Source organism: Lissotriton helveticus, chromosome 5_1 (assembly GCF_964261635.1).
Source record: "Lissotriton helveticus chromosome 5_1, aLisHel1.1, whole genome shotgun sequence".
Classification (NCBI taxonomy): domain Eukaryota; kingdom Metazoa; phylum Chordata; class Amphibia; order Caudata; family Salamandridae; genus Lissotriton; species Lissotriton helveticus.
In genome coordinates this window covers 1,199,560,191-1,199,586,879 of record NC_136065.1, presented here as the reverse complement: position 1 = coordinate 1,199,586,879, position 26,689 = coordinate 1,199,560,191, and the positions used below count along the sequence as shown (strand labels likewise).

Below are 26,689 nucleotides of genomic sequence, written 5' to 3'. Positions count from 1 at the left end.
CCTCTTGACACCTGCTGTATAGATTGCAGTTGGTGTTTCTTCAGTGCCACTTGATAGCCCGCCCAGGACATCTTTCAAAAAGTACTCTCTGCACTTCTACTTTTAGGGTCTCACAGCTTTTACAATTTGAATTGGCTTCCGTCCCTGCAATCCTTCTAGTCTGCACCTCTATTGCCATCATGTCCCAGGACGCAGGTCATGCGAGAGCGTCTGTCACCGGAACAAATCCAAAACGCCTCAAGAATGGCCCTCCGTCCCCTATTCGTACCTCTCAAAACCCAGTGCTGGACTCTATTTTGGAAGAGGTTCGTGGCTTACAACCTTTTATGGTGGCAACAAATGAGAAGCTCAAGCAGATTGAAGACAGATGGGTTGTCATGGAAAACAAAGTCCTACAAATGGAACAACGTATTAGTGATGTCCAGGATGTATCCACAAAAATCCCTATTCTCGAAAAGGAGATACAACAACTGAAACTTCACACTGAGGACCTTGAAAACCGTAACAGGCGGAACAACCTCCGTATTTATGGTGTACCGGAGTCCCTTGGGGAGGGCGACATGGTGACCTTCGTCCGCAAACTCCTATACGAACTTTTGGGCCTCCAACCAGACTCTGTTCCACTGAACATTCAGCGTGCACACCGTCTGGGTCGACCGACGTCCAACCCGACCAAACCCAGAGGTATCATCCTGTTGTTTCTGGAATTCACCGAATTGATGACTGTTCTCAAGGCTGCCAGAGCACAACGTCGCCTCATATGGTCGGGCCACACCATCTACATATCCCAGGACCTCTCGAATGCTACAAATGCTCGTCGCAAAGAATTCCTTAATCTACGTCCTCGCATGAGGGATCTCAACATCCAATATGGAATTCTTCATCCTTGCCTCTGCAAGATAACCCACAATGGCCGGTCCCGTACCTTTGATGATCCTCAGAAGCTCCGAGATTATCTTCTCACCGTCTCTCCACCAACGATGGACACCAATGACTGAAACTAACTTTCTTCTACTTTTTGCAATCATTTTTCTAATGTCTTGACGACTGTTGTGGCCTTGTCTCGGTTTCTTTCCTGTCATGTCTTGCGCAAGTTTCCCTTTTTTATCAAATATATCTTGCCTATTTTCCCGCGTTTTCCTTGCTCTGCTGGCTAGGCGCCCGCGTTGGCGTCTCCATGCTTCCTTTACTTGGTTCTTCTCTTACTTCTCAGGTCGGGTGTTCTTGCCTTGATCTGTTTCTTACCTGTTTCCTTCTCTTTTCCTCCTTTCTCTTTATCTTCCTTTTCACAGGCCATTGTTGCATATTCCGTGCTCATTCATGTTCGATTATCTTCTGTGTGTCCCCTCTTGTCTTTCTTCTTGTAGTCTCTAGTGTTCCACATGCTTATTCTTCTCTAGCTATATCAAAGGTGTTGTTCCTTCATATTTTGTCTTCCTATTTGTATCCGATTTGTATTGCTAACATGTTTGTCTTTCTTGTTTCCACCCTTAGTTCCCTACCTGCAGTGTATTGGACCCAATTGTTACCCTCCTCCCATACCTCCCATCATGTGTAACTTCGTAACGTGGAATGTTCGTGGTCTTGGCAACCCAGTTAAGCGTCAAAAGGTATTGTCCCACCTATCTAAATTGAATGCTCAGATTGCTTTTCTCCAAGAAACACATTGTACAGATGTCGAATCGCTGAAACTCAAAAGGGCTTGGGTGGGTCAGGTGGTGTTTTCTCCTGCGATTGATAAGAAAGGGGGTGTTGCTATTTTATTCCGTAAAGGCCTCGATGTTCAAATTTTGTCCTCTCAATCGGACGCTGAGGGTCGATGGGTTATGTCAAAAGTGTCTATACAAAACAAAACTATGGTGCTCCTCAATATCTATGGTCCTGTCCGTCCTGACCCTAAATTTTGGAATGATATTAAAATCCTCATTTCATCTTTTGATTGCCCTAATGTTATCATAGCCGGTGACCTTAACCAATGGTTGGACCCATTCTCGGATAGACTATCCTCCTCCAAATTCCAACCGGACAAGACCCATAAAGCTTTCCAGTCGGCTATTGCCTCACGTCCCCTGTTTGATGTGTGGAAAACATGTAATCCTGAGTCACTCGAATATACATTCTACTCTAATGTCCACCATACTAGATCCAGAATTGATTATATTTTGGTCAGTAAATCTCTTCTCCCTGCTATTCAGAAATCCGAAATTGGTTCTATTTTCCTTTCGGACCATGCACCTGTGTATGCCACTTTTGACCTTTCCCATACTTCCACGTCTTTCAGTCGCTGGAAATTTAACACTTTCCTTCTTTCTGATTCGGATTTCATGTCTAAAGTTAAGGTTTTCATTTCTGACTACTTCTCCCTCAACCTACCCCAAGACACGTCAGTTTCAAACAATTGGGATGCTTTTAAAGCTGCACTGCGAGGGTTTACAATCTCTTATGTCTCTAGGAAGAAAAAACTCACCAGGGCCAAATACACTACCCAACTCGCCAACATTAAGACCCTAGAGCACTCTTACTTCTCTTCCAAGAACCCTGACACTCTTCATCTCCTTATTAAAGCCAAATCTGAACTTAATCAAATTGCCACAGTTGAAGCTTGTAACACCCTTTTAAAGATCAAATCCAAATTTCATGGGGGTCAAAATAAAGCGGGGAAAATGTTGGCCAATTACCTTAAAATCAAATCTGAACGCAAATCGATTTGCTCTATTCTCAATGAGCACACTAATACAAAGGTCTCCTCTGATGAGGATATTGCACAGGTCTTCCATGATTATTATAAACTCTTATATACAGATGATACACTGCCTGGTGATGATGATCTCTCTCGTTTCTTTGAAGGCCTTCCCCCTCCTCCGTCACTGCCTACTGAATTTCAGCAATTAGAAGATGACATTACCCCTCAGGAAATACTTAAGGCTATTACATCCCTTAAGAAAGCGAAAGCCCCTGGCCCTGATGGTCTCCCTATCGAATTTTATGCCAACTTGCATTCCATTTTTGTTCCTCACCTTCTACAACTTTTTAACTCCTTTATTGCAAATGCCAAAGCATCGGGTTCATTTTTGGATGCCCTTATAATCATCATTCCCAAACCGGACAAGGACCATTCCCTTTGCAAAAATTATCGCCCCATATCCCTCATTAATTACGACTGTAAAATTTTTGCCAAAATCCTAGCTGCCCGACTAGAATCCCTTATTCCTCTGTTAATCACGACCGATCAAGTTGGCTTCGTAAAAGGAAGACTTGCTGCAGACAATGCCCGTGTTTTTACAAATATTATCTCCCATGGCAACCGTTTCAAGGCCCCTTTAGCTGCCCTTTCCCTTGACGCTGAGAAAGCGTTTGATCGAATTAATTGGAAATTCATGTTTAAGGCATTGCATTGGTTTGGGTTTGGTCCTCATTTCATTTCCCTGGTTAGACTCCTTTACTCTGCTCCCCGCGCCAGTGTTTTTGTTAACAATAAATTCTCTAAATTTTTCCCTTTATCCAGAGGAACAAGACAAGGCTGTCCTCTCTCCCCTTTACTTTTTATTCTTTGCCTAGAGCCCTTCCTTATTAAAATCCGCTCTAATCCCCTCATTCAGGGATTCACACAATCCTCGATTGAGACGAAACTCTCGGCCTACGCCGATGATGTTCTGGTCTACATGGCTAACCCTGTCTCCTCCCTTCCTCCATTTTTAGAAGAAGTCCGCGTATATTCTTCTGTTTCTGGTTATAAACTTAATCTCTCCAAAACGGAAGTCCTACCCCTTAACTCATCCTGTTACCAATATATGTTTGCTTCCACTGATTTTGCATGGTGTCCCTCCAAGATCAAATACCTGGGTATTTGGTTCTCCTCCACCCTGCGTGACACACTCAAACTGACCTTTACCTCCCTTACTCAAAAAATTCACTCACTCCTTCAGACGTGGTCTCCTCTTTTCCTTTCATGGTGGGGTCGCTTAGACACCATCAAAATGATGATTTCCCCACATATTTTATACACTGTTTCCATGCTTCCTGTGAAGATCCCTAAATTGTATTTTAATAAGCTGAACTCCATCTGCTCTAAATTTTTGTGGAATAATAAACGACCCCGCATTTCCCTACAAAAACTTCTACGTCCTAAATCTGAAGGGGGGGTTCGCTTCCCTGACTTCCAATCATACCACTCAGCCTTTTTACTGAAACAAGCCTTTTCACTGGCGTTTGATTTTACTGATACCCCTGTACCCAGATGGATTGTAGTTGAGAGATCTTTGTTAAAGGGTTTCAATTTTCAACAATCCCTTTGTATGTCCAACTGTTCCTTTTTGACGCATTACCCTGTGTTGAAATATTCCCATACACTGCTACATAATATTTTTTCAAAAGACTTATCGCCCTTACAGATTTTTCTTTCCTCTAGTATTTGGTACAACAAATATCTTAAATATAAGGGTAAATCTTTCTACTTCAAGTATTGGAAAGAAAAGGATATTATGTTTGTCTATCAATTCTTTTCAGATTCATCCCTTCTTTCATTTGATGAAATGCTAACTAAGTTTGATTTATCTGTGCAACATCGTAATGAATTTGATATTATTGCTAATGCCATTTTGTCTCACCTATCTACCCTACCTACGTTTGATGCCCTTCCCTCCCTTACTCCTTCCACCCCTCTATACCCGTTGTTTACTCAGCAAATACCCAAAGCTGCTTTGATTTATAAAATGTTATTGGAGAATGTTGGTCCTAGACCTAAAACTGTTCATGAAGTTGCTTGGGAAACTGATTTCTCTTTATCGTTATCTATTGATACTTGGAATCGATTATGGTCCAAACTGTTTAAGTCTTCGGTTTCGGCCCGTATTACTCAATCACTTTTTTTCATTTATCATAGAGCTCTGTTTACCCCTATAAGCATTGCCAAATTTTCCCCTTCCTCCTCTCCCCTTTGTTGGTCCTGTTCATCTCACCCGGGCACACTTAAACACCTCCTATTTGATTGCCCACGAGTTATTACCTTTTGGAAATCAGTTTGGAAATACTGTATGCGCATTTTTCGTTTTTCTGAACCGTTTTCATCGGTGCATATTTTTCTAGGTTCTATATCTGATGTTTTGGACTTACATTCTTATAATGCAAAATTGTTTGACTTATTCATTGCAACTGCTTACAAAGTAATCTTGTCTTGCTGGAAGGATAACTCTAAATTGTCTGTGCAGACTTGGTGGAATTTTGTGTGTGATGAGCATAGAATTGCTATTGCTTCTTCTACGTCTGTCACCCTAAAAATTAAGTCTGATCTTACCTGGCTACCTTTCTCCACCTTCTTATCCTCTTCTCCCCCCCCTTAACACCCTTTCCCCCCTTTCTCTTTCTCTCCTCCTATTTTTCTCGTTCCTTCTTTTTCTTTTTTCCTCTCTATAAGGTTTTCTTCAATTACATGGTTTTACTTTACCGTTTTTATTTTCCTATATCTCAAAAATTGTCCTTCATGATTATCTCCTATTGACTTTGCGTTATCTTATGTTGTGATATTATAATGTATCATTTTTCTTATGCTTAATAAAACTTTATTAAACAAAAAAAAAGATATTTGTTGCAAAAAGAGATAAGAATCAAATAAATACAAGTCATTAAAAAAAAAAAAAAAAAAAAAAAAAAAAAGAAATAGTTTATGGTTCAAATGTTTTTATTAATTTGATTTAAAACACACGCAAGGAATGCCTTTTACATACAGCCATTGTCGAGCTATTCCACAACAGTCGGAAGGTGCCAGTCAAGAGCTGGGAGCCAGCTCTTAGGCTAATATCCGCTCATTTCGTGTGTCCAAAAGCAACAACCTATAAGAAGAAACACAAAATACGAAAAACGCTATCCCTCCCCCTTCCCCGCTCCCTCTCCCCATCCAGTGCTCCCAGTCTCCTGCCCATCCCTCCCTTCTCTTCCCCTCTCTCTAATTTTAGAAATAGTTTAATGGTCTACAAGGCGTGTTATGTCACTTCCTCTGAGACCTTAGAACTGGAAGGTGTGAAGTGTTTGTGATAGCAGGCCTGCTACCCCAATGATAAAGGTAAAATGATACGATTGATAAAGCACCACAGTTACTTAAAATATTCAAAGAGCAGTATAGCCGAAAATACGCAAATGTGAACTTTGTGCTCCTTTCTTAAATCAGAGAGGTGTCATTCATAACAGGGTTGCATTGACCCTAATGCAATAAAAAATCGCATTCGCAAAGCCAATAGGTCTTGGCAAACTGGTGTAGTGTTTTTTAAATGTTTTTATTCCACGCAGATGGCGCCAAAATAAACCTAGAAAAAAATGAAAGCATGCAGCCACTTAAATGCCGCCATGTTACTAGTGATATTGTTAAATAAGAGGTCTTCTACTTGTTTCAGGCATTGTATTAATTTTAATTCTGAAGGGAATAAAATAAGTCACCACCTTCCCAAGTACTCAAATCGCAGGCAGTTACAATGCTACTCAAATACATTAGAACTGCAATTTTGAGAAGAAGTTGGAAAATAAATCGTCTTACAACTGAGCACCGAAGTGCAAGCCAAGTAAATAGCTGGTGTTTAAAGTAACAATAAATAAAATATAATACATATTGAACTAGATTTGTCACTGAATAGAAATAAACTACTTTTAGGTGAATGTCAATTATGTACACAGGCTTTGTGCAGTCACCCAAAGAGAAGGGACCCACTGGGAGAAGTGGCTGCTCCACTGTCCCATGCTGTATGAGGTGGTGGGTGGAAAGCAACATAAAAGCTCTTCGTGTATCATTTTTTGGTAAAAAAGAAACAATAGTCTAAAAATGCACCCCACTTCAGTAGGGTAGCAAAAGACAGCCACTATCATAGTCTGTTGGTAGTGAGGTCTGAAGATGGAACATTTGACCATTCACACCCCTGGGACCTGGCGCCGCTTCATTGTGAACTAATGAAAGCCACACACCTGTTTCTGGGAAAGACAGCAATTGCAAGGGGTAAAAATATGCCAAATGGGTATTTATTCCTCGAACTGATTGTATTCCCTATAAACTCTAAAAGTGTTCACTACAAAATTGCCTGAAGTAATGGTATGTGTAAGAACATTTAATTTCAAAACTCAACGTGCAAGATGAGTTTAGGAATCATGAGCTAATGCGGTCTTACTTATTACAATGAGTTCAAATCATACATTTGAAGAGAGAGCGACTTGGTAACCATAAACAAGTGAGAAGGACACTGTCCACTTACCTGCACTGACTCCCCGCTGTGGCTTTTTTGGGTCCTCTCCTCCTCACACAGGAGGGCCGCGATTAGCCGCTCTGTGAAGGACCGGCACAACCCCTGAAAGGGAGAAGAGACAACTCAGTCTGACATTCTTATAAACATGGGCATTTGTGGGCAGCTTCCATGTGCCAAAGCCAATCAGGCATTCAGAAATCCAGGAATTATTCAAGAGATAAATTTACATACTTATTAGAGATCATATGCATGTCACATACGGAGGTCCACGACAGAGCAATAGGTTCATCGCAGGTCTCGATCGAAAGTATCGGTCAAAACCTCTGCCGGACGACTCCATGGGGCATTTGTGGCAAAAAGCAAACTGATGCTTTAAGAAGGAATCCCCCTCACACACATAGAGCACCTTGGCCAGTGCTTCACATTTTTCAAATTACACACTCACTTAAATTAAGATTGCACCTTCACTTATTTATTGCTCCTGAGGAAAGCCAGTTTTAATCATAAAGGCCTGGCTGAAACATGTAGACCACATCTGGATGCAGGAGGCCCTAATTAATACTCCTACCACATCCACTAGCCTTTGTTAATGCTAACGAAGGCCTAGTTATTAAAGTTTAATTTACTCTCAGGTACTGGGACCCCTGTATAGCTTTTAACTCTCACTTTCACGTCACCACACTGCCCACTCAGTAACATACCTGCTCCGCTGTATCCAGGCGTTGAAGCACACCCGGGACACATTCGGTGTCACTGGGTGGGCCCGATGATAAAGCATGCCACCAACTAGGTTGGTGGGTGAGGGCTTCATGAACAAACAGAATGGTTTGTACCTTGCCATACAGTTTTGAGTCAAATGAAACACTTCGCAAATAGGCGAGTCCTTATTGATTTAAAAAATATACTAACATCTTGGGCATCAGCTATCCAAGACCATAGACAAATGTATTTACTATAAAATACCATACTGCACATATCCATTTAATATCAAGGGTTCATTTTTCGTGCTAATTAGGGTGATGGTAGTGCCCTCCTGCTGAAGGAAGAATTTGGCCATTCAATGTTACTCCTTTCCTAATTAGGTATGAAGCCTGTTGTTCGACTCCTAGCATTCTATATGGTTCCACTCTCTCCCCTTACCCTTGACTGAGACAGAAGAGATTCCTGCAACAATGATCACCAGTGACACCTAATGGCCAGTCAGAGTATGGCACTAGCTGGGTGCTGTGGGAGCAGGACACTAGTGAAAACTAAGGTTTGATTAGAGCAGGGGTACTCATAGTACGGCCCGCGGGCCAGGGGCGGCCCGGCAAGCCGTCCCTGGCGGCCCGCGGACCCCCGAGACATTATACCTGTGTTTTACGTTTTTTTTATAAAGTGTCTGCAGCAGCGCGAGAGACTGCTGCTCAGTGGGGGCCGGGCGATCCTAGCAATGGCCAGAGTACAGCTGCAGGGGCCTAAGAAGAGGTTAAATACAAAGGCCTCATTAACATGCAAATGGTCTTTTGAAGACCCGTGAAGTGCTTGGGTGCGGCTGAGTGTGTGTGTGTGCCCCGGCTGGCACACAGGCAGGGTGAGATGACAGAGGGAGTGGGTGGGAAAGGGAGGGGGACGGAGAGGGAGTGAGAGAGAGAGGGAGTGAGAGAGAGGGAGTGAGAGAGAGGGAGTGAGAGAGAGGGAGGTAGTGAGAGGGAGGGAGTGAGAGAGAGGGAGTGAGAGAGAGAGAGAGAGGGAGGGAGTGAGAGAGGGAGTGGGAGGGAGTGTGAGAGGGAGGGAGTGAGTGAGAGGTAGTGAGAGGGATGGAGTGAGTGAGAGGGAGGAGTGAGAGAGAGAGGGAGTGAGAGAGAGGGAGTGAGAGAGAGGGAGTGAGAGAGAGGGAGGTAGTGAGAGGGAGGTAGTGAGAGGGAGGGAGTGAGAGAGAGAGAGTGAGTGAGAGGGAGGGAGTGAGAGAGGGAGTGGGAGGGAGTGTGAGAGGGAGGGAGTGAGTGAGAGGGAGGGAGTGAGTGAGAGGGAGGGAGTGAGTGAGAAGGAGGGAGTGAGCGAGAGGGATGGAGTGGATGTATGACGTTACAACGCATACTTTTACTCCGCGTACCATTACAACGCGGTATTTACAACGAATACCGTTACAACGCATAGCGCTTTGGGGTGCTGGATAGTGGTAAGTATAATTTACTATTCTAACTCCAGTCCCCGTGGACCCTAGGGAAGGTGTTGGATAGTAAATTAAACTTACCTCTTATCCTAGAGCGCCCCCCAGCGCAATGCGTTGTAATGTCATGCGTTGTAATGCCCGCGTTGTAATGGTAGTGCGGAGTAAAAGTTGCGTCGTAACGGGTGTATACCGATGGAGTGAGTGAGAGGGATGGAGTAAGTGAGAGGGATGGAGTGAGTGAGAGGGATGGAGTGAGAGGGATGGAGTGAGAGAGGGATGGAGTGAGTGAGAGGGATGGAGTGAGTGAGAGGGATGGAGTGAGTGAGAGGGATGGAGTGAGTGGGGGAGTGAGTGAGTGGGAGGGAGTGAGTGAGTGGGAGGGAGTGAGTGAGTGAGAGGGAGGGAGTGAGTGAGAGGGATGGAATGAGTGAGAGGGATGGAGTGAGTGAGAGGGATGGAGTGAGTGAGGGATGGAGTGAGTGAGGGATGGAGTGAGTGAGAGGGATGGAGTGAGTGAGAGGGATGGAGTGAGTGAGAGGGATGGAGTGAGAGAGGGATGGAGTGAGAGAGGGATGGAGTGAGTGAGTGGGAGGGAGGGAGGGAGTGGGAGGGAGTGAGTGAGTGAGTGAGTGGGAGGGAGTGAAATAGAGAGGGAGGGAGTGAGTGAGAGGGAGTGAGTGAGTGAGTGAGAGGGAGTGAGTGAGTGAGAGGGAGTGAGTGAGTGAGAGGGAGTGAGTGAGTGAGTCAGTGGGAGTGAGTGGGAGGGAGAGAGAGGGAGGGAGGGAGTGAATGGGAGGGAGTGAGAAGGAGGGAGTGAGAGGGAGGGAGGGAGGGGGTGGTAGGGTGGGAGGGAGGGAGGGAGTGGGAGGAGTGAGTGAGTGAGTGAGTGAGAGGGAGTGAGTGAGTGAGTGAGTGAGAGGGAGTGAGTGAGTGAGAGGGAGTGAGTGAGAGGGAGTGAGTGAGTGAGTGAGAGGGAGTGAGTGAGTGAGAGGGAGTGAGTGAGTGAGTGGAGAGGGAGTGAGTGGGAGGGAGAGAGAGGGAGGGAGTGAGTGAGAGGGAGTGAGTGAGTGAGTGAGAGGGAGTGAGTGAGTGAGAGGGAGTGAGTGAGAGGGAGTGAGTGAGTGAGTGAGTGAGAGGGAGTGAGTGAGTGAGAGGGGAGTGAGTGAGTGAGTGGGAGAGGGAGTGAGTGGGAGGGAGAGAGAGGGAGGGAGTGAGTGAGAGGGAGTGAGAGGGAGTGAGAGGGAGTGAGTGAGAGGGAGGGAGTGAGAGGGAGGGAGGGAGAGGGAGGGAGTGAGAGGGAGGGAGTGAGTGAGTGAGTGAGAGGGAGTGAGTGAGTGAGTGAGTGAGAGGGAGTGAGTGAGTGAGTGGGAGTGAGTGAGTGAGTGAGAGGAGTGAGTGAGTGAGTGAGAGGGAGGAGGGGAGGGAGGGAGTGAGAGGGTGAGGAGAGGGAGTGAGTGAGAGGGAGTGAGTGAGAGGGAGGAGTGAGAGGGGGGAGGGAGTGAGTGAGTGTGAGGGGGAGGAGTGAGAGGGAGTGAGTGAGTGAGTGAGTGAGTGAGAGGAGTGAGTGAGAGTGAGTGAGTGAGTGAGTGAGTGGGCGAGGGAGTGAGTGGGAGGGAGAGAGAGGGAGGGAGTGAGTGAGAGGGAGTGAGTGAGAGGAGTGAGTGAGTGAGTGAGTGAGAGGGAGTGAGTGAGAGGAGTGAGTGAGTGAGTGAGAGTGAGGTGAGTGAGTGAGTGAGTGGGAGAGGAGTGAGTAAGAGGGAGAGAGGAGGGAGTGAGTGAGAGGGAGTGAGTGAGAGGGAGTGAGTGAGGGAGTGAGAGGAGAGGGAGGAGGAGGAGAGGGAGGGAGAGGGAGGGAGTGAGAGGGAGGGAGGGAGAGGGGGGAGGGAGAGGGAGGGAGAGGGAGGAGGGAGGGAGTGATTACGTGGGAGTGATTAAGTGGGAGTGAGTAAGTGGGAGTGAGTAGTTGGGAGTGAGTGAGAGGAAGTGAGTGAGTGGGAGAGGGAGTGAGTGGGAGAGGGAGGGAGTGAGTGAGGACGGAGAGGGAGTGAGGGGCCAGGGAGGGAGAGGGAGTGAGACGGACAGGGATGGAGAGGGAGTGAGCCGGGAGACAGGGAGGGAGACAGAGAGGGAGGGAAAGGGAAGGAGAGGGAGGGAAAAGAGAAGGAGAAAGAAAGGGAGGGAGACGGAGAGGAGTGAGAGAGGGAGGTAAAGGGAGGGAGACTGATAGGGAGGGAAAGGGAGGGAGACTGATGGGGAGGGAAGGGAGGGAGACTGATGGGGAGTGAGATGGAGGAAAGGGAGGGAAAGGAGGGAGGGAAGGAGGGAATGGAGGGAGGGAAGGGAAAGGGAGGGAGACAGAGAGGGAGGGAAAGGGAGGGAGACAGAGAGGGAGTGGAGGGAGAAGGAGTGAGAGGGAGAGAGATGGAGATGGAGAGGGAGTGAGAGGGAGCGGAAAGGTAGGGAGACAGAGAGGGAGAGGGAGGGAAAGGAAGGGAAATGGATGGAGAGGGAGGGAAAGGGAGTGAAAGGGAGTGAGACGGAGGTGAGTGAGAGGGAGGGGAAAGGGAGGGAGACAGAGAGGTAGAGAGAGAGAGAGGGAAAGGGAGGGAGACGGAGAGGGAGGGAGAGAGAGGAGAGGGAGGGAGGGGAGGGAGGAAGAGAGAGAGAGAGGGAGTGAGTGAGGTGAGGTGGGAGACAGAGGAAGACAGGAGGGAGGGAGAGAGGGAGAGAGAGCTAGAGAGAGGGAGAGAGAGATAGGAAGAGGGAGGGAGACCGAGAGAAAGAGAGAGAGAGTGTGTATTCGGGACGGGTCAGTGGATGAAGGCGTCCGCTGCAGGGACCTATGATCAACCTCATGGTCAGTTTTATGTTGTTGCTCTAGCCCCGCCCCCTCTCCCACTGACCCCGCCCCCCCCCGCCCCCACCCAAACTGTCACTTTGGCCCCCGAGAGAAGGTTTGTGAGTACCCATGGATTAGAGTACGACCATGGCTAAGATATATTAGGAGGCGTGCGCTCGCATGCGCACACACCTGTTCTCTTCTTCCCTTATCTCTCGCTCCCCCCTCTTTTGGTGCAAAGGCGTTTACTCATCGAACAGAATACTATTTTCTCGTGTTGGTCTTTTTTTGCAGGAGTCTTTATGACTATCATCAGAAATACATTATTTCACCATTTTATCACTTGAAAAAGTAATTAAAAACACAATTTGACGCCCCACCTTTCAGACAAGTTACGCTGTAATTTGCTGAAGCTTGATCAAATCTGGGTACACTGTAACATTCCAAACATGATCTCAACATCAGCAGTACCTAGTTAGCAGGCCTGCATCTTCTAAGACAAAGGTGTTTAAGGTTGGGATTCAAAATCCCTTCCTAAAACACATAACATGCATTGTAAAATTAGTGGTTATATTGACCCAAAGAGGCATACTCTTGTGGAGTGGCCCAGCCCAAGGAAAATCTAGAGACTACAGTAATCTCCCATATGGAAATGTTTGAATTGTTGTCCGTACTAATAGTTTGGTAACCTGCATAAATATGTTTCGGGCTAATACCTGGTTTGACAAAAAAGAAACAAACAAATGATTCGTAAAGTACAACGATTTTGGGCTCTCTCACCTTTGCACTAAAAATGAAAACCAGGCCCAGTCTACATCCATATGTAACAATTCTTACAACATGGTAAACTATCTTAATCTCACTAAATACACAGTCTGCTCCTTTTTAAACAACCCAACCTTCAGTATATTGTTCAATTAGAATATACCTTTCAAGCCCCCGCCACAAATCAAAAACCCCAGACTCATGAGTCAAAATTGAGGTCCGAAGAACCAGAGGGCCACTTGATCAAATCTTCAACTAAACTCATAGCAAATCTCAGCACGGAGGGCACAGGTTGGAACATAGTGGGGTGGCCCATATCCCTTCTAATGAAATAGTTTTTGCTCAAGTAAGCATGCCTTACTTTGAATGGAGGGAAAAGGGGCCTATTTTAAAGGTGACGTGTGTCCACCGCTCTGTTGGCCATTTAGAGACAGGAAAACACTGTGGACCTAATTAACAAACAGCATTTTGTAGTATGTAAAGTAGTACTAACGAGTACTACTGCTTACTAAAAATGCAATTCACAAGCATGCATATGCAAATCTCCATTTCCATTGCTCCTACCTTTTCTTTGGGGGGATCTTCAGACATATAAGTTCACGACTTAGGGGGCGATTTCGATGTCAGATGGACCTGAGTCCATCCGGCATCGATTAGATACTGGGACCAACCGATCTCCTGTCAGCGGTCCCAACCAGCAATTAGGATGCGACAAACACTGTTCGGTCGCAATCCTATTATTTACCATTGGAGCATGCATTCCAACCGGAATGCATGCTCTAATTGTAAAGAGAAGAGGTGCAGTTCACTGCCACGGGGTGCAGAGATCAACAGGAGGGGCAACATAGGTGCCCTCTTGGCTGCCATCTGGAGACCTTGCACCCATGGGGCCCTGCCGGGGGCACCCTAAGTCAACATCCAACAGCCTTTCTGTGTCGGAAAGGCCTGCACAGAAAAGCTGTCGAAATCCAACATTGTAAGCCCTCGGACAGAAATTGCCACCCTTGGGATTACAGGAGGCTTTCTGAATGGCAGACGGAAACTATTCAGATATCCAGTTTGGATTAATTTCTGACCGACTCCATCCAAGTGGGTCGGCCGGAAATTAATCCAAACTGCTGATCATGATGCTATAGGAACGGCTCCGACAGAGGGTCGGAGCTGTTTCCTATGACATCGTAATCGGCCTGTTAATAGTAAATGTGGGAGGTACTGCGAAAGAGGCTGGAAAAAGAGGCCTACTTTGTACTAATTGGGAAGGGTTTATGGAGGAGCAAGAAGGGGGTTTAGAGAGTGCTAAGGAGGGGTTTACAGAGGGAGCGACGCCCATCCACAAAAGAATAAGCACAACCATTGCTAATCACAAACTGTATTTCTAACGTTATTACAGCCAAAAAGGACGACAATCAGTAATAAATGTACTCCAGCTCAGACCTGGAGTAAGTCCCGCACAACACACGTTCAATCAGTGGTACTGTAACACCCACCCATAGAAAATAATGGAGGCAGGGGCTTAATTAATTAAATAAAACCTCCTAGGAAATAACGATAAATTAAATTAAATAATTTTGACTTTCTAGAAATACGTACTAATGTATTTAATGTTAAAGAAATTATATAAAAGAAAAAATGAATACAAGGTAAAATATGTTAATAAACTTTTAATCATTTAAAAAAGTAACTACTTATTAAATAATTACATTAGTCATATACTTAACATTTCAGCATTTTAATACACAATAAAAAAGAAACATTTTATTTTAGCTGGGATTTTATTTAGATATATTTAAAAAAAATAATGTACATTTAATGTAATATATACAAATTAATTAAATATTTATCCAATAATTTGGCTAATAGTGCTGTAACATGTTATCCTATATTTTTAATAAATACAAAAAATTTATTTACATTAATAATTAACATCAAAATATCTCTACTAGTTTTTTTCAGGTTTACTAAATAGTTACCATTTTGCCAATACTTTACCATATGTAAATCTCCCTCTCGTAGTTTTTTAAATAAATTAGTTACCTTACTTTTTACATTTTAAAAAGGTATTAACATATTTTAATATAAAATAATATTTAGTTTAATAACATTTAGATTCTTTAACATTTAAATAACATTACATGTACATATATATCCAGTATTAGGTCCTACCATTTCAAAGTCACCAACTATTACTTTCAGAAAAGCTCCCTCAATGAGGGATGCGTTGTTCAAGAACAGTCCCGAATTGGTAATGTAAATGTAAATGTATTTATATAGCGCAAATCACCGACACGGTATCTAAGCGCTTGCTTAGGGAACCCGTCCTGGTATTCCCCTGTGATATACCCCGGCAGGGTGTCCACAAGGTGAAAGCCAGGCATCCCGCCGCGAGGGGCCGTAGTGGAGATTAAGCAAGCTATTGCCCAGAGTAGAAAAACAAAGTCGTCTGTCTCCCAGAAAGGGATTTTACAAATGTTTTTCCCATAGAGCTTGTAAATTTAGGAGCAACATTGCTGAGTACAGCATGCCATTTCATGAAAGATCACAGAAAATAAAGCTGCAAAACTGAGTATGCAGTATACATATTGGAATGTGACTGTACTTTGACATATGTTGGTAGTACCAATATTGCAGGTTCACAAAAGAACAAACATCTAAGAGCCATCACCAACATAGACAGCACATACCCAGTAGCAAGACATTTTAATGAATGTAATTGGAATAATCCCAAGTGTCTCAAGTATTTTGTCATGGATGCATTCCACAAGTGGATGAGGGGAGGCAACCGGGATCGGTTGCTGAGGCATTTGGAGTCACACTACATTTTAAATTTAGATTCCAAATCTCCAAATGGTTTGAATGTGTGAGAAGAGTTGCACACATTTTTTGTAATATAAATAATTGATTGGTAATTTCACAAATAAAGGAAGTAGAGAGAATACATTCACTTAGGTTAGTTTTCCCCTTTTCACATTTTATGAGGTATGTTAGCACTTGACTACGGGTAAGGAACTTTTCTGTTAGACATGAGTTGATGGGAACATGATTCGATATGATTATGTTTTGGCATGGGATAGTGCAATCATCGATCAGTGTCAAAATTAGAATCATGTGATTTTTTTATTTAGATATAGCGCTGTGAATTGTGACTTGGACCATACAGTAGCCTTTGCCCACTATGGGGTCAATTGTGTGTCGAAATTTGGTTGTACGTTATGCATAGAATAACATGGTTTACACAAAAAAAATCATGAATCTTTTAACATTAGCTGGTTATTGGATTTGATTTATGAAATGTTAATATATGAAATCATGTAATGCTAATTTATATGCCTATTTATTTATAATGCTTTTTATAGACTCATTAAAATTGTATATGACCATGTATTTATCATGAGAAGAATTAAGTGAAATTGACCAATGAAATGTAAATGTCTGTTTTCCATGTCCATTGATCAGGTAACTACCATATAAATGGATGTTTAGCAATGTTTTTAAAGTCCAAATAAATTACTTTCATTTAACATTATTTCTAATGGGGTTCTACATGAGGTCCTGGGCTCCATTATTTCTTATGGGAGGTTGTTGAAGTAAAAGTGGTTAGCCATATTTGGTGCTGGACTTACTACTGCTCCTTGTTGGTAGCAGTAACTTACACTCATACATTTGGATCCTCCCCTGTTTCAGGGAGTGGGAACATGCAAATCAGTATGTTTGAGTAACTTTACACTTGTGATTGGTGAACAGCCAAACGTAGAAGTTACTTCCATGTGTAACTTACTCACAGGTGTAACTTTGTGAACATCCCAGTGTGTTATCAACTGTGGAGCTCCCTGACTTCTCTGCCATCAGAACTGCATATTTGATGGGGGAGTGCCACAATCAGTCACATTGGAAGACCTGCCCTATTTAGGGTGGGTCTTCTATTGCTATGTTTATCGTATACTTCACCCTACTGCACATTAGGGGAAAACTATCACTGTCCCTCTCTCGCATGGACAAAAGTCTGAGAATGTGAGCAACATTGATTTTACATTTTTCAAAAAACACAAGTCCCATTTTGGCTGGGGTGCTTTGATAATACAAAAAAAACACTTGCGTGGGGGCTTTGAAAATACATTTAAAAAATCCTGTTATTGTGTGCAAAATCGCAATTAGCAACTTCATTCAAAGTGCACCTGTTGTACAAGCCGAAGGATTATAGGTCCAGCGGACAAATCCGAATATGCTGGCAGGGTCACCTATGGCCAGTGAAGGCTTCCACTGACACGGCAGTTGGCAGCCCATGTGCCATAATCTAAATGAGATAAGTTACTCTTTAAAACAAGCATTGACAAAGCCAGAATGGTGTGTCTTTTTAATGTGAGTGCCAGCCTATTGGTGTTGTCATTGCTTGTTGGCTAAGGACAGCTTTATAAAGATAAAGAAAATTCAAAGTACTCGAAGAAAGATAAGCACATTTGACAGTGCCTCAGAATGGTACACTGAATTCAATATTTGAATCTTTTATAAATGGAACAATTTATTTGTCAAATACATTTCACTCACGAAACACTAAACAGAATTTAAAAAGAATAAGGAAGTGTCATGATTTAAAGGAAAACACTTCCCAGGGCCTAATTTACTTTCCACATGACTGAGAAATGAAACAAATGCAAGAACTATTTGGTCTTCTGCAGTAGCCCAGGTAGGAGATTTATGGGCTGTCAGGAGAAAAGACATCTCCTTTTCAGTGATGTTAAGTACACCTTCTATCTCAAAGGTCAACTGAGTGGGCCAGAAGCCAGCCCTGCCTTCAAGGCCATAAAAGCTTTTGTGTGCTTTCATGCAATATATAGAATGATTGAGACAATACAAAAACAACCCTTAGAGCTTGCACTTTAGTTGTACAGTGTCAAAAATATGCCTGCTGCTGTGCTTTTTCAGAAAAGCTTGGAGGGGTGAGGGGCAACAGTAAGTGTGGGGTGCAGATATTTGATGGGGGAAGGAGCACAAGGGGGGATGCTGTCAAGGAGTACTGAAAAGAAAAGAAAAAAAGCAGTTCTCTGAATGGGAGCAATTAAGGAATGTAAGCCATACAGTCAACACAATGGCAAAGAGGCTATGCATGGGGGGCGGAGGGGTGGGACAATCACGATAAGAGGAAAGCTAGTAATCAAATAAAAAGCAGACACCTGAGAATGACTATAAAGCTAGCCAAAGGTAAGCAATGGTTGGGCTGTAAGCCTACTGCAAGTATATGGTTCTACTGTAGGCCTTATGCAACCTGACAGATGTCAGGTAGGCAAGACAGATACAATCCCTCTGAATCAGGCTCTCTTTCAAGGGGGTGGTTAGTGGGCCAGAAGAGTTACAGTAGGGTTTGAAGTGCCAAACAGGAGCTCGTATAACGACAACTACAACCGGCTGATGAAGAAATCTGAATCAAGGGCTCCGCGGGCTGTGGTGCTGAGTTATTCACACAGCCCCTTTGTGCCTAAATTCTCCTCAGCATCCCCCACCATATCACCGAGTGTGTGAGACGCCGAGCCTAAGGGAAAGGTTAAGTGACAATCTTTGTTTACAGCCCACTCAACTCCTCACCGCCTGTGAACTGACAACTGCATTAACCTTTAATTACCCCCTGGCGAACTGTGCACCTGACGACAAATCCCGCGCGCTCCTGCCCGCCACTCTCGGCGCGCGCTGCTTTAATGAGGGGAGCAGCTGGCTCCGCTGCCAGGGGACCCTCGTGAATATTATACAGGCAGAGTGGGCTGCGGTGTGGGGGGCCAGTCTAATCCACCCCAGGCTGCAGCTGAAAGGATGGCAGGGCTGGGACAGAGTCAGTCAGAACACCAGGCTCAAGCAGCCATGAAATGGCACAATGCCTCAACACTGCTACGACATACAGACAAAGCCACCTCCTGAAATCGATACAAAGCAGCCTCACCATGCGTAGAATCTAAAGAGGTAACTTCAAAACTCGTTGCAGAGGGTTAAGCTGCCGCTGAGAGCAAATCTCAGCTCATTCCTCACATGTATCTAAAGCTGATGCATGCATGAACACAGGGCTGGCTTTAGCGCTGGTGGCGCCCGGTGCTACAATCTTTGTTGGTGGCCCCAATGGCCTCCTTATCTACAGATCAGTTCACTGCCATCCTCCAACAGGGACCCTCATGTCTCCATAGCCTCCTCTCACATGTATTTTTTCGTTTATTTTATAGCGCTATCATACCAGTGTTGGTTGTCAGAACACGTTAAACACACATTATACAGAGACAATGATTCACACGTGTGTAATCAGTGTTTAGGAAATGCTACATAAAGACAATGAGGATACAAGATGTAGGAGTCACGTCATCCATACTCGTAAGCAGTATACTTTTTGGTCTGTAAAAGCACTAGCACAGGATTTAAAAGGTAACACAGAGGTTGGGGTTGGCTTTACTAATAAAAATGTCATCTTTAGTGACAATAGGAAAATGAAAGACTGGGGGGAAAACATAACGTTCTAACCTACACCTTGCAGTTTGCAAGCAACTCTTTGATAACAGTTCATAGTTCACTGCTATATTAGCATTGCAACTTATGAACTACTTGTAATCAATCAATCAATAACATTTGTAAAGCGCACTATTCACCCGTGAGGGTCTCCAGGCAATTTGGGGAGGGGAAGGGGGAACGGTGCTGCTACTGCTCGAACAGCCAGGCCTTGAGGAGTCTCCTGAAGGTCAGCAGGTCCTGGGTCTGCCGCAGGTCGATGGGGAGGGTGTTCCATGTCTTGGCGGCGAGGTAGGAGAACGATCTGCCGCCGGTGGTCGCTCTTCGGATGCGGGGGATGGGGGCGAGGGCGAGGTCAGCGGAGCGGAGCTGGCGGTTGGGGGTGTAGAAGATGAGTCGTCTGTTGAGGTATGCTGGTCTGGCATTGTGGAGTGCTTTGTGAGCGTGGGTGAGAAGCTTGAAGGTGATCCTATTGCTGATGGGGAGCCAGTGCAGTTCTCTCAGGTGGGGTGTGATGTGGCTGTGGCGGGGTATGTTGAGGATGAGGCGTGCAGAGGCGTTCTGTATCAGTTGTAGTCGATTCAGGAGTTTGGTCGATGTTCCTGCGTAGAGGGTGTTGCCGTAGTCCAACCTGCTGCTGACAAGGGCCTGGGTGACCGTCCTTCTGGTTTCGGTGGGGATCCATCTGTAGATTTTGCGGAGCATGCAGAGGGTGTTCCGTGTGACAAAAGCAATAACCCACTGAGCTATATACATTATATACAATTCTGTGATCGGCATGGTGCACATGCTTTGTAGCAGGCACATTAACCCTCTGTGCTACTTTATTATGTGTCAGATCTGCTACTAACCAACACAATGTAGATTTTTCTCCATCAGGTACATTAATCAGTAGATATATCTTTCCATTTCTTTTGTTGCCCGAAAATTGCAGGATGCACAAGGACCTTTGCATCAGGTGCTTTGAAACACACGGGGCCTCATTTATGAAAAGTGTTGCATCACTGCGGTAAAACAGCGATCCAACACTTTTCACCCCTCTTAGCAACACCATGGATGCGCCGTATTTACTGTATGGCACTCAATGTCACAAGGAATGACCGATACATCAGGAATCCTGACGTATCTGTTGGCGCAAAACTCAAGCTTTGCAGGAGTTGTGTCGTAAGCACTACGCAACTCCACTAATGCCTAGGGGAGGCCTTTACACATTGCACTGCTATGAGGCAGGCGTAAGGTTTTGACGCAGTTGCGTCCTAGATATGGCATAGTGAAATCTGATGCCCACCCTGCATACATTATACCGGACACAGGTATTATGTGCTGCAGGGGTTTACAAAGTGACATCTGTCTAGATGCATTACTTTTAAAATATGGCGCATTATGGCGCATTGTTTACACTACGGCTGCATCACCAAAAGTGACGCAATGGCGGTGCAAAGATGATGCAAGGGGCTCTTAATAAGCCACCCCCAATATGTTTCAAAGCACAGCGCCACAGAGCACTACACCCAGTGCTGTGGCACCACCCTAACGTGGGCCCTGCATAAACTCACCACATTTCCCAATTTATACTTACCAATATGTGACAACACTCAAGAGGAAGACTTTGCAGCAGAAAGAGAGATGATTTATGTATTTGATTTGCTGTTGACGTTGAAAAACCAACCATTTTAGACAAATGCAGATGAATGAATAATTTAGCCTGGAACAGCATCATCATGTGAAGGGACCCACCTATTTAAGCTAAGAATTTTGAAGAATGAGAATTGGTAAACAGTGAAGGCAGCCTATTTACCAGCTGACATGGGGCAGCGAATACTCCTCCTTGCATAACTAAGAGTAATTTTGGGGGAAAACACTAACATGAGAGCACATTTAGTGAGCACGAGTGGACGCTCGCTATTTGTGTTCTGCTGCATTTAGCACATCCATTTTGGACATAAGAGTGCATTTTCAGCTAACAAAATATTGCTAAATGGCAGTAGTAAATTGGGGGAAAATCCTACCCCAAGAGCACATTTAGCGAGCTCCCTCTTCTTGTTCTGTTGCATTTAGAGCTATTTCTTAGTGCAAAATGCATAGTAATTTATAGGGCATTTATACGACATTTTCGCGCCAAGCAATAGTGCTAAAAGCAGAATTACTCCTCGAGTAATTTAGGTATAATCTTGCTTAATCTTTTAGCTAATTTGGCGTGATCACTGCATGTGATGTGTCCTGATTGGCTGAGTTTCCTAACTTCATGTGGCATCTAACTTTATGGTGTTTTGGGAACATGCGCCCCTCCAGCCATGTGCACTTTATTGGAGCCAATCTCACTGGGCCATTGCGGTGTCGCTGCCCATGTGTGGGACTAATCTGGGTTTTTCCTGTTCACACGTTTGTTATGCTGGTTTCGTGCCACCCCACTTTTCATCTGTCAATCAGCTGCCTCTGGCCTAGGCCACAGGGTTTGCCTGACCATGTATTTATGACTTGTGGTTGATGGGGAGGTCATATTGGGTGATTTTGACATCAGTGATTCCATTTCGTTTTTATGTACACATGTGTAGGAGAGTAGGGTCTGCAATCCTATGATCACCCAGATTTTTGCTTTTTGCTGCACTGGTTTACGACTTTCCCTGGCTGTGGGCCTGCTAATCAGACCCACAGCCTAGCTGTTCTCTCTATCCAAATTGTACTCAGGTACTGAATTGGCACTGGGCCCTCTCCAAGTCCCTGTACCCAGGGCTGAGGTGCACCCAGAAGTCTCCCAGGGGCTGAAGCATGTATTGTGCCACCCCTGGATTGACTAACTAAAACTGACACAACTGGCTGCACGACAGCTGGGGCAAGGTGGTGTACTCACCCTTTGCTTTAGATATAGTATACCTATATCTAACCCTAAAATGGACACACAGATCTCCTATCAGTCACTCCTATGGCAGGCCTTAACAATCCTGAAGGCAGAGTGCTTGGAATCGTGTGAGATGGTGCTCTGGCATGAGCTGAGCCTGTCTGCGGCTTTCGGGATCCATCCCTTAGCCGTTCCCATGATATCGCATACCATATACTCTTAAGTGCATTATAATCCTCGCGGTTATGTGCCAACTCTGGTATCGCTTTATCAAAACATGTCGAGTAAGGTGTCATACGAATTGGAATACTAACCCCTCGCCAATTCTGGCGACGGGGTTAGCATTCCACCCTTCTAGAGGGACACGACATGCATGTAACCTATAACCCGGTTAAAAGTCAGACAGAGCCTTAGCATCCACAAAATGGATGCTGCCACCGAGACACAAGTCTGCCCTCCTGCTGCTGGGAGTCCTCCCAGAGCAGGAGATAAGGACAAAGGGTTTCCTGCCAGGGGCGGTGCCAGCACCGTCCCAGACAGGGTTTTGTGTATTGTAGGTAGGCAGGGCTTTAGAGGAAGGTGACTGCACGTGGCACCCCGGTGCTCACTGTGCATAGGCTGGCTGGAACCAGTTCCAGGGTCACTCCAGACCCTGTGCTGGGGAAAAGCCCGCCAAGGAAGTGGGTGTAACCACCCCCCTCCTAGTCCCACCCATAGGGCAGGACTTAGTCGCGTGCCAGCCCCCTTTTACAGGATAAAGGTAGAGACTGGCCCCCTTCCAAATCAGATCATCTTTGAATCCTGAAACTACTTTCTGCGAAAGGAACTCAAGACTTCTTCCTAAGATTTCTCCCTTGTGACTAAGGAGTAGTCACCCTGCATCCGCAGGCACCATCTAAGAACACTGCGGTCTGCTGCAAGTCCTTCCTCCGGAATCCGACTGCCCAGCTCGACGAGAACCGGCTTCCCTGGCACCTCTGACCTCTACCCACCTCTACAGCCCAGCTGAGAACCGTGGGTGCGACGAGACCTCGAGGGACCGGCCATCTTCAAGACTGCACGACTTCTTTCCAGCAAGCCCGCCGAGTGAATTCCTGGTGAGTGCTTTGGGGTCCGAGAAGCCCCCACCCTGAGCAGCTCCAGCACCGAAGAGCAGCCCCCCAGCATCTCCACGATCTGCGTGGGGCCCTTCTGCTTTTTGCTGCTCACCGCGTTGTTTGGCTACTAGCCCGCTGGCTTGTGGCCTTCCTGACGACGCCCGACGACATTTCTGCTGCTGGTCTGGTTGCTCCAGACTGGCCCTTGCTTCCCTCCATCGGAGAAGTAACCTGGACCCTCCTGGTCCACTCAAGACGCCATTTTAGGTCCACCGCGTGGGCCTTGCATTTGCCAAGACTTGTTGCCCAATCCTGGGTCCAGCGACGTCGACAGCAAGAACCTTCGTGGGACAGCTCGCACCTCCATCCTGGTCGCCGACAACGCCTCCTGGTCCGAGAGACTGCAGAGCCCAGCAGCGCCCACTCACCTGACTGCGGTGACTTCGCCCGGTGCCATCCTGGTGCCCACTTAATCACTGGCTAGTGATTCAAGAACTTGGTCCCCTCTGCTTTCAGGTTTTCTTCTTCCTTGATCCAGGCTTGGATCCATCGAACTTTTCTTCACTGGTCGCCTGCCAGCAACTTCTTCCTTCCAGGCTCCTGGTCCGGCAACGAGATCCCCGACGTCTTTTCAGACCTATGCAGCTGCAGCCCCTGGGCTAGGTAACTTCGGCACTTCGGTGTCCCAGCATAGCCTCACTATCCTAGGGTCAGGATCCACTGTCGTTTTCTTCCTACCAGGTCGGGTTCGCCCGTGAACACTAACTTTGCCTTTACTAGCCTCCATAGACTTTGTCCCGCATCCCGCGTGAGAGTGCACACTCTGCACCCGAGTCCCCTGGGTCTCCTAGTAGTAATCTAACGATTCCCTAGTCCAGTCCTAGCGATTCCAAAGCCTATTAGAACTGTTACTTACCTGCTAGTAATTCGCATTCCACTTTTAAAGTATATGGTTTTTCGTGCCCCTCGGGCATTTGTGTATAACGTGCTAACTTAAGTATTTTCGTAAGAGTTTTGTTGTGTGCCTAGCACCCTGTCCTCATAAAGAGTACAGGGTTGTTGTGATTCTAATAAATACACTGTTTATTTTCATAACACTTGTGTGGTGTCCTTTCACTGGGTGTTCAAGGGGTAATGTGATGGTAAAACAGCTGGCTTAACACGCCCTCTAGAGTCTTAGCCTTAGACTGCTCGTATCCATGCTACTAGGATAGCTGGTCTATAAGGTTGACTTACAACCAATCATCAATAAGGGTTGTTTGGACTGATATATAGTGATCACTAGAATAGTGAGCACTGCACATCAGGCCAACTTCTCACAACATGTATCATTGAGTACATCGACATCAACATTAACAAACACATTGATCCATTCAATAGACTCCCAGGCAGGATGCCAGCAATATAAATCCAAACATATTTAGAAATCTTACTTCATGAAGAGCAAGTTCCTGCCAGTAGCATCTATCATATTATCTATCTGTCGTACATATTGGCTGAGATGCCACAGACTTCTCTTTGGAACGCTTCTGGGTGGTGTCCCATGCTACACGAGGCGGTGCCATGCCTGGATGTGACATCAGACGTCAGGTGCCAAATTCCATGTCATAAAAGGATCATGGACGATATGGTCCAGAAAGATAACAAAAACATTCTACAGCTAGTCAGTTTCCATATCAGATTCAAAAGTTACAAAATATTGGATGATTAATGCCTATAAACATCCCCAAGACTATGCATGCCATCATCAGTGGAGGTGGACCAATTGCTAACCTACCCTGTATGGGGCCATGTATCCCAATTGTGTCTAAAATCTGACTGAATGTTGTACCATTATGTGGTCTAATCTTCATGCCAGCAGATATTAATTAAAGTCAGTATGTTATGTTAAATGTTATGTTATATGCAGTGCTTAATTTGAGCCGATGGCTTCCGGTGCTCGGCACCAGCACTTAATTGTAAGCACCAGGGCTTGTGACAGTCTGACACAATGTTGCGCAGTCTGGCTAATTTAGAGATGACCACAACAACAGTTAAGTATTAATAAAATATAAATAAAAAATACTATTACTTGCTGCCCAAACCATTCTTAAAGCTTTGGGGATTGGAATAGACCGAATTGTCAAGAGTGTGATGGTTAGTAGTTGCCTTGTTACTATCATTGGCAGTACTCGCAGAGGCAATGAGTGGTGTTAGCTGCAGTTGCCTCCTGATGAGTGCCCTGGCACTTATTTCTTCACAAATTAAGCAGTGGTTATATGGTATATGCTATGTTATGTACATTTGTAGAGATGGCTTTCACCCGGGAGAGTATACTGGTACTGATCAGATGTGAGTCTAGTCTAACCTGAGGCCTAGTGGGACTACTTGAAACACCAGGTCTTCAGCTTCTTGTGGAATTTAAGAAGTGAGGAGGAGGCTTTTATGTGTAGCTGCAGGTCATTCCAATCTTTAGAAATAATGTAGAAGAAGGCTCAACCACCAGCTCTTGTTTTCCATGTGGGTGGGATGTGTGCAAGTAGCAGTCTGGATGAACTGAGTTGTCTGGAAGGTTTTAGAAAGCAGATGCAATTGTTAAGTTATGGTGGGACAGTGTTAAGTAGTGCTCTGAAAGTGTGGGGAGGACTTTACATTTTGCTTGCTTGTGTCCAGGGATCCAGTGGTGCTCCTTCAGGTGTGGTGTGATGTGATGTGAGTGCAGCATCGGAGGTTGAAAATGATTCTGGCACCCAAGGTCTGACTAGTCTGCAGCTTTCCGCTGAGATATTTCTTCAGACAGGCAAACAGGATGTCCTGATAGTCAAGCTTGCTAGTGACGAGCCATATGAGACATTTTTCCAGGTGTTGATTCGGAGCCATTTGAAAATCATCCTCAGCATCTTCAGGGTATGGAAACATGTTGATTTTTAAGTTGATGATGACTCTAAGGTTCTTGAAGTATGTGGTGGGTGTTGACCCTAGCTCTGCTGGCGATCAGGTGGAGTCCGATGGTGAAGTGCTCTTCCTGAACATCATGACTGCCATCTTATCAGTGTTCAGCTTCAGATGGTTGGTCTTCATCCAGTGGTTCATTTCAGTAAAGCAGGCATTGAATGTGATTGGGGTACTGGGCCTCTTGTCTGTGAGAGAGGGAATGAGTTGCATGTCATCAGCATAGGGGAGGACATTGATGTTGTGAGAATGGATGATGCAGGCTAGAGGGATCATGCATGCGTTGAAGAGGGTCAAGCTCACGGAGAATCCTTTAGATCTCCGCAGATGAAGTTGTGAGTATTTGAGGTTTACAATCTCAGA

At 45.3% G+C, this 26,689-nt stretch overlaps 1 protein-coding gene across 2 annotated transcripts in view; it reads right to left on the bottom strand.

Moving 5' to 3' along the window:
* Positions 1–26,689, bottom strand: part of LOC144753541 (uncharacterized) — an 869,206-nt gene that overhangs the window by 133,548 nt on the left and 708,969 nt on the right. For both annotated transcript variants that reach the window (XM_078641195.1, XM_078641196.1), the window contains exon 16: positions 7,233–7,325. In XM_078641195.1, coding sequence (XP_078497321.1) covers positions 7,233–7,325 — 93 coding nt within the window. The remainder of the gene's footprint in view (positions 1–7,232; positions 7,326–26,689) is intronic.